General features: G+C 46.6%; 1 protein-coding gene across 3 annotated transcripts in view; it reads right to left on the reverse strand.

Annotated features, from left to right (window-relative positions):
* Window positions 1-1707: 1707 nt before the first annotated feature.
* ESR2 (estrogen receptor 2) overlaps window positions 1708-17020 on the reverse strand; it is a 58363-nt gene continuing 43050 nt past the window's right edge. The window contains exons 8-10 of one of the 3 annotated variants that reach the window (XR_009557100.1): window positions 13252-13405; window positions 4619-6406; window positions 1708-4382 (exon numbers count right to left, since the gene is read on the reverse strand). Coding sequence is in view for 1 of the 3 variants with exons in the window: in XM_035104475.2 (XP_034960366.2) it covers window positions 6229-6406; window positions 13252-13432 (359 nt within the window). In the remaining 2 variants the exon portion in view is untranslated. Of the gene's footprint in view, window positions 4383-4507; window positions 6407-13251; window positions 13433-17020 lie in introns of those variants that run through there. The other 2 variants (XR_009557099.1, XM_035104475.2) reach the window with 2 other exon arrangements.

Genomic DNA, 17020 nt, shown 5'->3' on the forward strand with positions numbered 1-17020 from the left:
TTAACTGCCTCAGTTTCTGCTCATCTGTTTGGCACAACCATGCACTGGAGCCCTGTGTCTACCCCCCCCCCCACACACACCCCAAGCTCCAAAGGGCAGCAAGTTGGAGCAGATCATCGGTGGCTGGGAAGCTTGGCAAGGTCTATGGAAACTGGAAGGCATTCCATGTTCATTAGCAAGTGCAGCTGAAAGGAAACGCTGGAATGGACAACCATAGTAGGGTGTATGGAGCCCAGTAGGAACCACACAATGCTTTGCATAAAGGAGGTTCTAAATCTAATCCTTGGCACCTCCAGGAAGACCCCTGAGACCCTCAACGTGGTTAGAGCAGACAGTACTGAGCTAGACAGACCAATGGCCAGAAATCAGGATAAGGCAACTTTATCTGTTCAATAGTTGCATCACTAAAAGTTGGAAGCTGACACTGAAAAAAAACAAGAATAAACTAACATCGTGGTTTTGCTTGTTTGCACATCATCATTTGGCAAAGAACTTTCTGGACTGGACTTGCATGCCCTGCGGCCTGGTTAAGGTCGCCCACTGATGATCTCTTGCCCAAGGACTGCCAATTTTGTGACGCCAACAATATCCAGCTGAATCGGACCGGCTGTTATCTAAAATACGCTTTGGTGAGGCATCTGCTTACAGGAACGATCCTAAAGACCTATTTGTGGGTGTGAGGGAAGCCCACCTTTTTTGCTATCCAGCAAAACAGCACTGATGCAACTCAGTGGGTGGGTGGGGGGGGTCAAGCAGAGATCAGAAGAGGGCTGGATTCTCCACGATCTCTCTCTTTGTGCTCCCTTAAGCACATTTGCCACACACCCCTTAAACTAGAGAAACCCATGCACACCAGCAACCTTCTGCATGCTTCATACGGGTACGGGCATGTGGGTGCATATCCCTGCCCGCATTGCAGTGAAGTGGCTGAATTAAAAGGGGGGTGCACAATGACATTGGGAGGACACTCGCTTGGATGGGCAACTAATCACACCAATCTCCTGCCAGCCAGCCAGTGCTGGATTTACGTATAAGCTAAACAAGCTATAGCTTAGGGCCCCACTCTCCTGGGGGCTCCAAAAAAAACAAAGAAAAAAAAACACCCAGATATACATTTCCAAAATATAAGATTTTGTTATGTGCTAATGGCTTTAGGTCCATAAATCACCATATAGCATATACAGTGGTACCTCTACTTACGAATAACTCTACTTATGAATGTTTCTACTTATGAATGGAGCTCTGTCCGCCATCTTGGATGCGGTTTAGATAGGATTTTTTCTACTTACGAATTTTTAGATAGGGTTGCTTTGACTTACGATTCGACTTACAATTTTTTTCGACTTACAAATGTGCATTCGGAACGCATTAAATTCGTAAGTAGAGGTACCACTGTATTTAACACAACTAAACAGTGACAATTTGTTGTTGACAGAGGACAGCTGGACATAGAAAGGGCCCCATTACCTTCAGTAGCTTAGGGCCTCATCAAACCTAAATCCGGCCCTGCAGCCCAGAGCCATATTTTGAAACTCAATCTGAAAAGGCCCATGACTTTGCAATCAATGCCAATGCAGATTAAGAAAAGGCTTCATCCAGAACCTGATTAGTGCCCTCTGGATCCAGGAATTAGAAGGAACTCAGGCATGCAGCACATACCCTGCAAAAAAAAAAAAAAACCCACAGCACGATAATAATAATAATAGCAATAATTTGCAGAAATGGCTTTTCACTGCAATTTCAGACCGCTAGACCGCCTGGCCCTCGCTGCCGGCCGGAGGAAGAACTTGGAACTCCCAGCTGAGTTTCTGGCAAAGGCTTTAATGCATAAGTCAGGTTGGTACATAAGCAAGGCACAAGGTACAGCAGGTACAGCGGAGGTATAAATACATAGCTAAGCGCAAGACGTTCACCCAACAAGCGGTGTGCCCCCTGCACCTTGCTTTTGGGCAGAGCACACAGCGCGCAGCAAGCAGTCAGAGCCACAGGACTCTGCAGAAGTGGCACCCCTTTGAGTAGGCTGGGCTTGTGAGGTGCGCCCTGGCATCTCTTGTGTCCTTGCAGATGGAGATGGGGGGGGGGGCAGCGCCACCTCAGCATCCAATTTAGTCTCATTTGGTAGGTGAAGATACTGAGGTGGGGTGGCAGCTCCCCAGCAGGAGGCATCTGATTAGGAGTGCCCAGTGTCAAGGGGCGGAACACCCCCCTGCCAACCTCCTTGGTCCGCCCCCTCCTCTCTTCATCCCCCTGGCCTCCTCCCCAGACTCAGACGCTTCTCCAATTCCTGCTTCCACCTCCCTCATCTGCTAGGACACTCTCCAGGATTGCCCAGATCCAGCGCTCTGAGCTCCTCCTATTCCTCCTCTGAATTAGACCACCCCCTTCATGACACTAGGAAACCTGTGTCTCTACGCACATCGATACAGTGAGCCTTCCGAATGCATTTCCATCTCTTCTAATATTCTTGCCAGGGTTGTGGACGGGGTGGGTCTAATTCAGAAAAATTTAAAACAACCGCAACTAATTTAAATTAAGTAATTTTGCATATGTTCTCTTGTTTTGCATAATTTGTTCTGTGTGAGCCTGGGCAATGTGCTACTCAGGGCATTGAAACATTCAGCGGCACTCTGGAGGCATTTCAAGAAAAACTTTACATCCCTAAAACTGAGAAACTTTGTGGGGTTTTCTAAAATGAAAGCTAAAATTCTGAGGAAGATGAATTCCATACTGTTTCCGTACACCCCTCCTCCAGTCACCATTTATGCATAGCCCAGATAACAAGTAACCTGTCTTGTCCCCCCCAACTCTGTGCTTTGCAAAGAGTCAGAAGGCCCATTAGTAAGAGAGAGACAAAAAAGCCTGGCAGCATCTCTGCATTTTTCCAGTCGATATTTATTCTTGTTGTTGTTTAGTCGTTTAGTCGTGTCTGACTCTTCGTGACCCCATGGACCAGAGCACGCCAGGCACTCCTGCCTTCCACTGCCTCCCGCAGTTTGGTCAAACTCATGTTCCTACCTCTTGTTAAAATGTGATGCCTTTTGATATTTGATATTTGCATCCAAAGTCCATTTTAGCTCAGCAAACGGAATAAATCTCCGGGGCCTTCGCAGATTCCCCCCCCCCCAGGCAAAGATTTGAAGCATTTCTTCACAGCACCGTGTCAAACTTTCATTGGGTTGGTTCACACACAGATTCGTCAGGGGGTGTTTGCAAAATCAGCTGGCCAGCTGTGTGTATAGAAGAGGGGGCCCCCCCACCTTCCCTTCAGACACAATCTCCTAAAACGAGTCAGTTCTAACAATTAGCCGTAATTCGTCATGTATACAGAGACATCAATTTATGTACATCATGCACATACGAAACAAGGGCCATGCACCTGCAACATTGTCCAATTACGGAGAAAAGTCTTGCAGTGCTTGTTTGCACAATGTTTATTTGGTGCTGATGGGCTGCGTTCCCTGATTACAACTGACATAGAATGAACAAAGCAAAAGAGAAGAAAACAAGCAACAGTGAAATATAATCAACAAGGAGATGAAGGCGCGGTGAAAGTGAGGGGTAAGTTGCAAAAGGCCTGGGAGACACGTGACATTGAACATGTGGCTGTTGCCATCTCTGGGATTGCTCCCATTCCACTGGCTGCACAATCAGGTGCCATGTTGGTGGCACATTTCCTGCTGAGGCCCCACTGGGGTCGGCCAGGAGGCCGCATGCTGCCAACACAACACGTAATCCGACAATCCTCCCACAGCAAGCAGGCAGAAGCTACAAGCACTGGAATAGGAGGAAGCACTGAGCAACCACAGTCCGAGATACCATGTTGAAAAGTGCACAAGGTTAGGGTTTTCAGGTGAGATTTGAAGGGGGAGTGATAGGCAGAGATGGGGAGACAGGACAAAAAGTGACTGAGGGAGAAGCCATTTCTATGTGCAGAAGGGTAGCCATGGGAGTCTTCGAAGGGCTGCAGGACTCTAACATTGTTTTCGTTACAACAGATTTATTGTGGCATCAGCTTCTACGGACTACATTGCAAACTGTTTGTGTGCTATGGCCAGAGGAGTGAAAGGTGCCTCCAGTTTTAATTCAGGAAAAAGGGGCGTCACACAGATCAGAAGTTTGGGAGATTCTAGTGCAGCCCTTTCCATTGCCCAAAATAAAGAAGCCCACTGACTCGAGGCTTGGGAGGGCTCTGCAGATGTTTTTGGATACCAACTCCCACCATCCCATGTCCATAGGAAATGCTACCATCTGGACAGTCACAAGTTCCTTGCCCTTGCTCTAGTTTCGTGCTATAAATTGAGAGTGCATAAGTTGGCAGTCAAGATACAAATAATGGCTCAACAGCCCATAGGGCAGGGAAGCACACTGCCCAGTTGCTCTAACTGCATGGAAACTAAATAAAAAAATTCCTTCAGTAGCACCTTAAAGACCAACTAAGTTTTTATTTTGGTATGAGCTTTCATGTGCATGCGCACTTCTTCAGATACCTTCAGAAGTATCTGAAGAAGTGTGCATGCACACGAAAGCTCATACCAAAATAAAAACTTAGTTGGCCTTTAAGGTGCTACTGAAGGAATTTTTTTATTTTGCTTCGACTCAGACCAACACAGCTACCTACCTGCATGGAAACTGATATAGTTTCAGGGCTTCTTATTCCCAAAGGTCAAATTTGGGAGAGTGTGTGTGTGTGTGTGTGTGTGTGTGTGTGTGTGTCAGCCAGCGCTGGTCTAAAGAGGCAACTGTGGTTGTCACTGGATTCTCCTAGTACATGGGAGGATGTCTAGGGGTAAGCAGCCTCCCACTGGACATTCCCCATGCTAAGGATCAAGTAGGAATAATATAATCAGGTAAGAATCATAGAATTGTAGCGTTGGAAGGGCCCCTGAGGATTGTCTATCTAGTCCAACTGCCTGCAGTGCAGGAATATGTAGCTGTCCCATTTGGGGATCAAACCTGCAACCTTGGAATTATCAGCACTATGCTCTAACCAACTGAGCTATCCAAGAGTTTTCCTGCGGCTTTCCAATGAAGCCTGAAGACAGACATGCTCCAGGCTCCCTTTTCTATCCAAGGTGCATTAGCTAACTCATACAATAAACGCTGGCACATTTGCATGGGGAGTAATCACACTTTCACATTAACTTGTGCGTGTTCTCTTTTTGTGCGCAGAGATGCCTCCTCCACTGAAGTAACTGGGGAAGCACTTGCTGTTTGTGCATGTGCATTGGAATCCATGCACTGATATGGCACATAGCCGTTTCAACTGCTCCTGTTGGGACATACTCTAATTGGTCCACCGGAAGGCACCTTATTCTGAGCTCTCCCCGCCCCCCATAGGATGAATACATTTATGGACACCAAAACCTGTCCCCACAATTATAGCCACAATCATATTGATCCTGTGTAGCTAAGCATGAAACAATTACTCACGAATTCTGACTATTCATAGCAATAATTCCTCCACACATGGCAATACGTTGCACGAGTCTGCAGCAGGAAACGAAAAGGGCAAGCCTTGCACCCACTCAAGGGCTAGAGCACAGAAAATCAAACACGGCAAATGGTTGGATAACAGTCAATACAAACTGGAGCTTTGTAATAATAAAAAATAAGCTTTTGGTCCACATTTTCAAAGTGGGTCAGGATACAAATTCTCCAAGTGCTTTCCTTTAAATAGGAGGACCTCTTTCTCCCACTACCAATCAAAGGTGCATTTGCACAAAGGTAAACTTATCCATGTCTTTTGCAAGTTGGAACAGCACCTATTTCTTAAGGTGGATGGGATCCCTCCTGTCTGCTGTAATGTACAGCGTATTTCCATAGGTTACTTCTGTTAGAAGAGGCTGCTCCCCTTTTTTTTTTTGCAGTGGAACCCTAGGTCTGTGCATCACCCAAACACCGCCACCCAACAAGGATAACCATGAAGCTTAAGGCGCGTACGGCACTTCAACAGTCTCCTCTAAAAGGCACTCCAGAAGTGCAGAGTTGATGATAAAGCTACATTCAACCAGCAGATTCTTCCATTCCAACCCTTTGAGGCTTTCCCAAGACATACTGCATCCAGTGTAAAAGATTAGCGTACAATCCCATTAAAAAACTCCAGGCAAGAGAGAGAGAGAGAGAGAGAGATCAAGATTTGTGCCTTCTTTCTTTTAAAGCAAACACCCACATCTTGAATCTTGGGACTGTTTTCTTGGTGCTTCCCTGGGCTCCTGTTCCAGTACGAAATCACTGCTGAGGTCCGTCTGCACTCTCAGTTTGTTCTGATGGGCTGACCTCGATATTGGAGGCAGAGGTTTTTCTGTTGTTCCGGATGGTGTGAGCGTTGAGCATCTCCAACAGTAGGTCATAGACGGGAACAACATTCTTGCACTTCATGCTGAGAAGGTGCTCCATCCCTTTGTTACTGTGAAGAAAGCAAAGAGGTCACAGCAAGGCGCTGAGGTTTAAAATGCACTGTGGGGAGAGAGACTTTCTCTCCCCCCCCCCCGCCTTGCCCCACCCTCTAGTTCTAGAAGCCTTTCCCAGACCATGACAGCAGAAGTAGCTGGGAAGAGGTCAGGGATATTTAAAAAATAATAATTTTATAGGTTGTGTGTCCTTGTTTCTCAGTTTGACCCTTTTGCATGGTTTTGTAATCCAGAATGCGGCAGCTAGACTGGTGACTGGGAGCGGCCGCCGAGACCACATAACACCGGTCTTGAAAGACCTACATTGGCTCCCAGTACGTTTCTGAGCACAAGTCAAGGTGTTGGTGCTGACCTTTAAAGCCCTAAACTGGTCCAGTATACCTGAAGGAGTGTCTCCACCCCCATCATTCTGCCCGGACACTGAGGTCCAGCGCCGAGGGCTTTCTAGTGGTTCCCTCACTGCGAGAAGCCAAGTTACAGGGAACCAGGCAGAGGGCCTTCGCAGTAGTGGCACCCACCCTGTGGAATGCCCTCCCACCAGATGTCAAAGAGAAAAACAACTACCAGACTTTTAGAAGACATCTGAAGGCAGCCCTGTTCAGGGAAGCTTTTAATGTTTAATAGATTATAGCATTTTAATGTTCTGTTGAAAGCTGCCCAGAGTGGCTGGCCATTAATTTTTGAGAAGAGATGCACCTGTGGAATTTCCGTCTGAAAGCAATTAAAGCATTGTCAACCACTGGACATCCTCCTCTCCCCTGCTATGCCTCTGATGCTCTAGTTAAGCTAATGGCCAATCCATCCCTCTCAATGAATGTTTCATTTCCTCCATGCCATGAAGTTGTCAACAGAGGAGGACGGTGACCAAGATGATCAAAGGTCTGGAAACCAAGCCTTATAAGGATCGTTTGAAGGAGATGTGTATGTTTAGCCTGGAAAAGAGGAGGCCGAGAGGAGATACGATAGCCATCTTCAGATATCTAAAGTGCTGTCACATGGTGGAGCAAGTTTGTTTTCTCCTGCTCTGGACCCAAACCAATGGATTCAAATTACAAGAAAGGAGATTCCAAACTAAACATCAGGAAAAAACTTCATTGGGGTATGAGCTGTTCAACAGTGGAACAGAGCTGGTGGACTCTCCTTCCTTGGAGGTTTCTAAGCAGAGGTTGGGTGGCCATCTGTCATGGATGCTTTAGTTGAGATTCGTGCATTGCAGGGGGCTGGACTAGAGGACCCTCAGGGTCCCTTCCATCTCTACAATTCCGTGAAGTGGGGGCAAATAAGAGTGGTGTGGAAGGTTCTTGCCATTAAGCCAGATAGCAGATACAGTATCTGCAGCAGACGTAATTCAGAATGAGGTGGTAAACTGGTCTGTACCACTTCAGGTGGAGATGTTTGTGTGTGACATTTCTAAATCCTTCTAAACACCCTGGAGGCAGAACATTAGCACAGAATGAGAGTCCTGACCTAGACTTGCTCTCCCTGATGGAGTAATTTTCTACCTACAAGCATTGTTTTCTCGTATCCCGCCCCCCCCCCCATTCACACACAGCTGAAGTGGTACGGTCTGTTCCATCTTCTCCGAACTCAGCCACCTCATTGGAGCTTGCAAATGTAGTTCCTGCCACGGAAAAACCAGCTGAGTACCTAAGTGCATTTTCACACAGGAGGCTTAAAAATTGCTTTTGAGCCTTTCTCAAGCTACTTATGTTAGCCAAACAGGAAAGGAACCAGAAGAGGAAACTTTGTAATGCCAATGAACACTCTGCTCTACAGTGGGTTGTTTTGGACTGTTTACGTTCACAAGAAAAAATGTGACTGCAGTAAGATCATGTGCCAATGTGGTGCCCTACAGATACTGTTAGGACTACAACTCCCATCATCCTTGACCATTGGCCATGCTGGCTGGGGCTGATGGGAGCTGTAGTCCAACAACAGTTGGAAGATATAACACTGGCTGCCCAGCACAGGGCTGGGTAACCTGTGGCTCAACAAATGTTGCTGGATTCCAACTCCCATCAATCCTAGCCATTGTGCCCAATGGTCATGGATGATGAGAGTTGTAGTCTGAAAACAACCAGATGGCTACTGGTTCCCCATTTGTGCCACAATATTTTTGCAATACTGCTATTCAATCCATAGTTTAACATATTGTTTTGCTTTGCATTCATGCAGTCAATAATTGGTTAATGGAAATGTGTGTGTGTGTGTGTGTGTGCGCGCGCCCCCCCCACACACACACAAATGCAAAAATAAGCCATAAACCAGGTTGCTCCATTCCTTAGCTTCACTGCTGGAAAAACAGCAGCCCAATATTCCTGAGGTCATTCCTACATACAACTAAAATAATTTGATTCAAATCATTTTAATGTGTCGTTTTTTTAAGGGGGGGGGGAGAAAAGGAACGGTTACATTTTCCACTGATGAGTCAACATTTTAACATAATTACTGAGCGGACTTCTAACACTATCAAAGAATAAATAATTGCCAGGGGCGGGCAGAGCAAAAAAAGAGAAAAGAATCCATAGTAATCATTTATTCAGCCAAAACTCATCTACCCTTTTGCTGGGAAGAAATACAATCCAGCGACATTAATGGAAACTCTTGTCCAATTTCTGTTCTTCTTGAAAGAAAGGTGATGAAACGAACAGACTTTTAGAGCCAGCATCCATTTAAAAGAGAGACAGAAAGGGGGGGGGGAATGAATCGTGATGCCTCACAATTGGGCAGAGGCTATGGACTGTGGTGGAACTGCGAGCCAATCAGCTTCGTTGCTGGGCTCCCAGGTGCTGAGGCTTCTGGGGGGGTGGACCAGAGAGGAGACTGTGGAGGACTGGTGCACCCCAGGAGCATAAAAGGGGCTACATGCGTGATGCCTCCACCTCGGCCTCCAAGTGAGCTAAACCCACCCACCCACCCACCCTATAATGTTAACTATTGAAATTCTGGCAATTCTTTTCAGGTTACTTCATAGCTATTGTCACAACTTTCCTTCAGCAGAAGAGGCGTTGGGCTGGATCATTAGACGGGAGGGGCAGGGGCACCCTGCTCCAGACCATAGGAGACCTCTTCCCCCCCCCAAGGGATATTGCTCTCATATCATACCATGTCATCCAAACCTGGACAATCAATGGACCAGCTTCAACCCACGGTTTATGAAACTGCTTTGTTTCCCACTAACCATAGTTAAGATTAACTACAGTTTAGAATTTGGACAACATGCTAAATTGTGCTTAATCTAAAATGGAAACAGAAGCTTCAAAATCTCCCAGTTGTGGCTGCAGCAGCATGTTCATGTACACCAAACCAAGATTTAGCATTACATCATCCAAACACAGCCACTGTAATACTGCATTTACTTGCAAAATAACATGCCAGCTGAAATCCAGGACATCTTTCTGCTCAGGGCAGTGTACAAAGATCTTAATTTTTATTTTTAAACCAATTGGGTATTTTTATGAGAACAGCTAGATATGATTTTCCAGACGTGAGTGTTGAACACAGTTAGTTGCTGACTCTGGGGTTTGATGATACGAGAGCAACTTAAACTTAGGCCTTGACTTCTCTAACCTAAAGTTCTGAATGCGTCAGAGATAGCAGCTATCTCATCAGAAAAACCACAGAGGTTCATGCCTTTGAAATGAAGACCTAGAATGCATTTATAACAGCAGTGGAAATTTTCAGGATGAATGAAGCTGGAAAAGAGGAGGCTGAGAGGAGATAGGAGGACAGCCACCTTCCAATATCACAGCTGCTGACACTTGGAAGAGGGAGAAAGCTTGTTTTCTCCTGCTCTGGAGGGTAGGACTCGAACCAATGGCTTCAAGTTACAAGAAAGGAGATTCCGACTAAACATGGGGAGAACTTTCTGACGGTAAGAGCTATTTGACCATGGAAGGTTGTGGACTCTCCTTCCTTGGAGGTTTTTAATCAGAGGTTGGATGGCCATCTGTCATGGGTGCTTTAGCGGAGATTCCTGTATTGCAGGGGATTAGACTATACAGTATTACCCATGGGGTCCCTTCCAACTCTACCACCCTATGATATAATTTTGTGAGCAATGCAACTGCTAAATAGCCTTTTTTGCCTGGGGGGGGGGAATAACATCTTAGTTGTGCAAGGAAAATTTAAAGAAGTTACCATTCTTATTAGAAATGCCCACAGGGGGGGGGGGATCCAGTCTATACCCAGCATTCATCAAGCAGGGAAACTGTGCCTGGGCTTTATGGCTGCAGGCTATGGGTGGAAAATTAAGAACATCAGAAAAACCTACTGGATCAGGCCAATGGCCCATCTAGGCTAGCTTTCTGTTCCCACATCGGCCAACCAGATGCTTAGGAGAAGCCTCCAAGCAGGACCTGATTGCAACTGAGTGTACGTAGCTATCATGGTGTAAAAACTGAATACAGAATTTGTTGCACATAGAAAACCAGCTGCCAGGAAGAAGAGCCTTCGGCAAGCCTTTTCTCCAACATCATTTGGTTTGTGTGGGAAGGAGTATTTGAATATGCCATCTCCCAGCTGAAATGATGCAGTCTGGGGGAAGTCTGGCTGTAGGGTGAGTTGCTTCCTTGGAACAGGCCCAAGGCCTAAACAGTATCATGAGACCATCCTCATGAGATGGGCCCACACAGTCTAAACCAGAACCATCATAGAATTGTAGAGTTGGAAGGGACCCTGAGGATCACCTAATCTAACCCCCCGCATTGCAGGAATATGCAGCTGCCCCATGCAGGGATCGAACCCGCAACCTTGGCGTTCTCAGCACCACGCTCTAACCAACTGAATGTTATCCTGAATAGAGTATTTTAATAGCACTTGGGTTAACTGTTGAGGGTAAATCTAGTCTCTTGAATAGAGCCTCGATCTGTTTAGTGGACTAAGCATGATGCCAGCAAAAGCATGCCAACAGCCCTCCTGGATCAGAGCGCAAGGCTACCTAGTCTTGCCTGATTAGTGAGTACCATGAGACCGAGCAAGAGAACATAAGGAGAGCCCAGCAGGATAAGACAAAGGGGACCATCTCGTTCTGCATCCTGTTCCCGCAAGCAGCTAATCAGATGTCTCTGGGAAGCTAGCTAGCAAGCAGGACATCAGGACAACAGATCTTTCTCCTGTTGCTGCTCACCAGCAGCTGATATTCACAAAAGCGTAGAGCCTCTGAACCTGCAGATTACATATGGCTGTTGTGTCTAGTAGATACCGATAGCCTTATCTTCCATGGTTTACAATCGGAAGCCTTGGAAAAACACAAGTGCTCAATTGCAGTTAGGATTTGCTTCTCACTTTATTGTTGTTGTTTAGTCGTTTAGTCGTGTCCGACTCTTCGTGACCCCATGGACCATAGCACGCCAGACACTCCTGTCTTGCACTGCCTCCCGCAGTTTGGTCAAACTCATGTCCGTAGCCTCGAGAACACCGTCCAACCTCTGTCCTCTCGTCCTCTGTCGTCCCCTTCTCCTAGTGCCCTCAATCTTTCCCAACATCAGGGTCTTTTCCAAGGATTCTTCTCTTCTCATGAGGTGGCCAAAATATTGGAGCCTCAGCTTCACGATCTGTCCTTCCAGTGAGCACTCAGGGCTGATTTCCTTCAGAATGGATAGATTTGATCTTCTTGCAGTCCATGGGACTCTCAAGAGTCTCCTCCAGCACCATAATTCAAAAGCATCTCACTTTATTAAGAGCCCATTTAAACTATCCAGCTGCCCACTGAGAACAAGGGGCCCTTTTGTAGACGAAACCATCAGCCAACTTCTTTCAATGAAGAGCTCAGTTATTGGAATCCCAATGCAAAGCAAGCTAAACTTAAGAAAGCATTAGCTCAAAGCACGGAACCAGCATGTGAACAAGGCACAAATTTGTCTGCTCCAAAACAACAACACCCAATGGTCTGGCACTGCACCAGCAAGTCAATGTATGTTAGTTTCAGCCACAACAGATAGCGAGAACAGTGTAGGTTTAAGGGAAAGCTGAAGTGTGGAGGAATGGAAGCAAGGTTGCTTGTGATGAACCACCGTATGGGATGGAAATTGCTGCCTCCTCAAATACCGACTCTCTCTTATTTACAACGGTGATCTTTTTTCCTGCCTAAATTCAGTTGTCAAAACGAAGAAAGCTAACCAGGGTTGGATTCTTGTAGGAAAAGACAGTGAGCTCTCTTAAGTCTTGGTACTGAAAACAAATTCCTTGACTCAGAATGCACTCAGAGACATTTTGTTCTTTCTTTCCAACTGTCTTTCCCCCTTGCTTCTAGTTAAGAGCTCTTGGGACTCTAATAAAAACCAAAGTAGATCTGGCAAGCCTGAAACCTGAATAGTGTGCTACACTGGCCTTTCTCAAACTTGAGTCCCTAGCTGTTGTTGGACAACAACTCCCATCCTCCCCTAGCTAGCAGTAACAGTGGCCAGGGATGATGGGAGTTGTAGTCCAGCAGCAGCCAGAAACCCAACATTGAGAAAGATTGTGATACATGGACCAGAGGACTGATTCAGGAGAAACTAACATCCTGGAAGAATGGATGCCTTTTTTTCAGACTATTTAAAGAAATATTATAGTACAATGAACTTGCAAGCAGGATTTGAGCTATGAGCAACAGAAGGAATTAAATTATTGTGGTTATGATTTGACAGATAGAAAATAGGGTGCAGCTGAAGGAGAGAAACTACAACTCCATGGAAAAAAGGCTGGGGAGTCGACAAAAATGAGAGGAAAACAGAAATGGACATCTAAAACTTGAGCAGGCCAGTCATCTGCCCTCTTGTTGCTTTTTGCCACATATTTTTACAAATTGGCTGATGGTCTCTAGGGTGGCAATCTGGAGCACCCACTAGAATGACCTTACCTTGCGTGCCGGACATGTGAGAGCAGCATCAGCAAGTTCGCCAAGCGTGTCGTCTGTTGGGCCAAAGGGACCCCGCTCTTGGCAATGACCCACACCAAGGCATCCGTCACGGAGTTCAGCAGGTGACTCAGTTTCCTGTTGCTCTCGGGCTCTTCTGCAGCAGAGGAGAGTGGAAACATATCTACGCAAGAAAGATGCCAAAAGAGCAGAGTTTAAGGAATAAGAGCTGTACTGCATCGGGTGTGGGTGTGGGGGGGCACATCTAGCTCAGCCTGAGAAGCTTCCCAAAGTGTGCTTGAGTGCAACTGTGGCCACTCACTTCCAATTCCCAGAGGCAACTGACTGTGAAGGTAGAACATAGTTACTTGAAAGTTTGTGTCGAACACGTGGTATTCAGGAAGCTGCTCCATCCCAAATTGAACCATTGCTCCATCTCATTCAGTACTGGCAGCACAGACTGGCAGCAGCTCCCCAGGGTTGTGGGTGCAAGTTTTACCTAGTCCCACCTGATCATGGCAAGGATTGAACCTTCTGCATACAATGCACGGAGATGCAGCTATACTTTCCAAGGAAATAGGTTTAGGATCAGGCGATAACTTGGTTCCAATTCCATACAAAATGTGTGTGCCTGGAAATAGCTACATTTTCCATCACCTCTATATGGGACAATTGAAGTCAACTCCATAAATTGGTTGACTCTAGAGCATTTTCGTATACTCCAACTTATTTTTTAGAAGGACAAGTCCAATGCAATGCTTATCCTCACTCAGAAGCCGTTTGGAGAACAACGTAAAAGAAAACTACATCCACCGAGATCATGATTTAAGAAAGAAAATGGGGGTGACATATGCCATACATTTCCATTAATTACATATAGGAACTGCCTTATAACAGGTCAGACTATTCACCTATAAAGCCCTGTAATGTCTACTCTGATTGGCAGTGGCTGGCAGGTGGAGGTCATTCCCAGGCCCTGCTCCCTGCTCCTTTTAAGTGAGATGTAGATATTAAGGACGGGTGTCCAACCTTAACAGATGTAGGGTGTCCGCCTGGGTTAGGAGACGGGAAAAGTTCCACTGTGCAAGCAAAAAACTTGTGCCAACTGAACACCCTATTTGGTTACTGCCTTAAACTTGCATATTTTGCAAATAGGCTTTTCCCGTGCATACCGCGGGAGACAGGAGCAAGGACTTATCTCAGTGTTGCTGTTTGCAGCTGGAGCTCCTAGTTCTTCATAACAGTATTTTCCATAGGCAGCCTAATTATTATGGGCTTGTGGTGATGAGAAGGAGGCAGGTCCTCTCTCTGGTCACATCAGTATTACGCAGTGCTATTTTTCTGGGGAAAGAGGTGCTAGAATTCCCTTCTTCTCTTATACAGTAATGGCAATGGTGCCCACTGGAGAGGTGCCGGAAGTGAGTTCCGGCGTGTTCTGGCTGAAAAAAAGTCCTGGTATTACAGGAATGCCCTCCCCGCTGAAATACAAAAGGCCCCCAAGGTAATGACACTCTGTTAGCTCTTGAAGAAACCATGGTTGATCTCTTGAGAGGGATCTCTCAGTTATGATGGCTGTATTGTTTTGCAGCATATTTTAATCACTGTTGTTTGTTCCGGTGCTTCAGTGGGTGTGCTTTAATGAAGGAGGTTGGCATTTTGTAATTGGCTTTTATAGCTTTGAACAGCTTAGAAGTGGTATATGAATTAATTGTTGTTGTTGTCGTTTAGTCGTTTAGTCGTGTCCGACTCTTCGTGATCCCATGGACCAGAGCACGCCAGGCACTCCTGTCTTCCACTGCCTCCCGCAGTTTGGTCAGACTCATGTTGGTGGCTTTAAGAACACTGTCCAACCATCTCGTCCTCTGTCGTCCCCTCCTCCTTGTGCCCTCCATCTTTCCCAACATCAGGGTCTTTTCCAGGGAGTCTTCTCTTCTCATGAGGTGGCCAAAGTATTGGAGCCTCAGCTTCACGATCTGTCCTTCCAGTGAGCACTCAGGGCTGATTTCCTTCAGAATGGAGAGGTTTGATCTTTTTGCAGTCCATGGGACTCTCAAAAGTCTCCTCCAGCACCATAATTCAACATTAATAAATAACAGTAAATGTCTGAGGCCATGACTTGGTGGGAGGAAGAAATCCTTAGTTGAGAGGTAGCAACCAGAGTTACTACCTAGAACAGTATGTCTGTGCGATTGGTGGGCAGCGATTTTGTTTTGATATTTTATATGGTTTCATCAGTGAGTGGTGTCGTTGTCTCCTGGTGTTTCTGCAATAATTTTTTAGTTGAGTGGAAGGAGTGATTGATGTTAACGGGCAACTGAGTGGGAGATATTGGAGAGATTAGGTGGAGGGTGTGCTTGTGAGTATTGGTGGAAGAGTGTGATCAGTGATAATAGAATGGGATGGGTGATATTTGGATGGGATGTTCCTGTGTTAGTGAGGGGAGCATTGCATATTGCGAGCTAGAACATGTCTTGGCAAGAGGACAGGCAAAGAGGGAAGAGAAGATTATTTGGAACTATGGTGCTATGTTTTTACATTGACACTTTAAAAGCTCATCTGTTCTTCACGGTGCTCTTTCACAAGTTAATTATCTTGACTCAGGAGAACTTTGCCAGCATCTCTGCTTAAAAGCCGCCTTTTCAAACACCTTTGGCTTAATCCCTTTATCTCCACCCCAACGCAAGTTAAATATCTGCAATTGCATTTGCTCATATTCTCTCTCTAATAATCTCGCCCCTTCTCATAGCTGTCAAGTTTTCCCTTTTCTTGTGAGGAAGCCTATTCAGCATAAGGGAATTTCCCTTAAAAAAGGGAATAACTTGACAGCTGTGCCCCTTCCATTCACTCTTCTTTCTTTTCTTTTCTTCCCTCTTCTCTTGCTAACCCGGTTGTCCTGCCACCACTGCTGAAATGTCAATTGCACATTCCTTGGGGAAGGGACTTAAAAAAATAATCCTACAAAGCCTCATGTGCATTGATGGCGAGGGTATTTAGTTTAACTAGCTAAGCGGCAGTTAAGAACATGCTTCCCGTCCCCCTTGAAATATTGATATTTCATTGAAAATTCACAGACAAACAGCAGCTGAATGTATCTGCCCCATTCAGAGTTGGGCATCAGCCTGTGGTCCGATAAGAGCAGACCTAAGGAAACACGACAGCCCAAGAAAAATGAAAGCAGTTCTAAATCCCATCGCTCCCTAGGTCAGCCGTGTTTATGAGGGTGAACAGCAGCGAGATTCACACAAAGTGTGAGGGACAGGAGCAGCTTGTCCTACCTCTCTGCCTGAGGCAAAACGGGGCATTTCTGTGGGCGCAAAACTCCTCCTGCCACCCCCTCCAAAGGCTCGCTTATCAGGGTTACATGGCTGGCAAGATCTCACTGGCAGTGGCAGAGCAAGCCGATCAGGTGTCTGGGATGGCAAGCGTGCCCTGCGCCCTGGGGCGGGGCCAGCCAGTGCAGGATGCTCTGCGGGGCCTCCGAGGAGTCTGCCTGCCACCTCCCACTCAGCCGCCCTACAGCCGAGGGGGAGGCGGCGGGCGGACCATTTGGGGCAGCGCAGAGCCTACGGGCACCCAAGCCACCACGTCACTCCCAGGAGAGTGGCCCCCAGGAGAGTGGCCGCCCAGCATTTTGTCACCCCCCCTCAGTGGTGACACCCGGGGTGACCCGCCCCCCCACTGCACCCTCTTCCTCCGCCCCTGCTCACTGGGCTCTCACACAAGATTTTGTGGGGCTTCCACAATAACTCGCCAGAACCTGGAAGCCTCTGCT

Source organism: Zootoca vivipara, chromosome 1 (assembly GCF_963506605.1).
Source record: "Zootoca vivipara chromosome 1, rZooViv1.1, whole genome shotgun sequence".
Classification (NCBI taxonomy): Eukaryota; Metazoa; Chordata; class Lepidosauria; order Squamata; family Lacertidae; genus Zootoca; species Zootoca vivipara.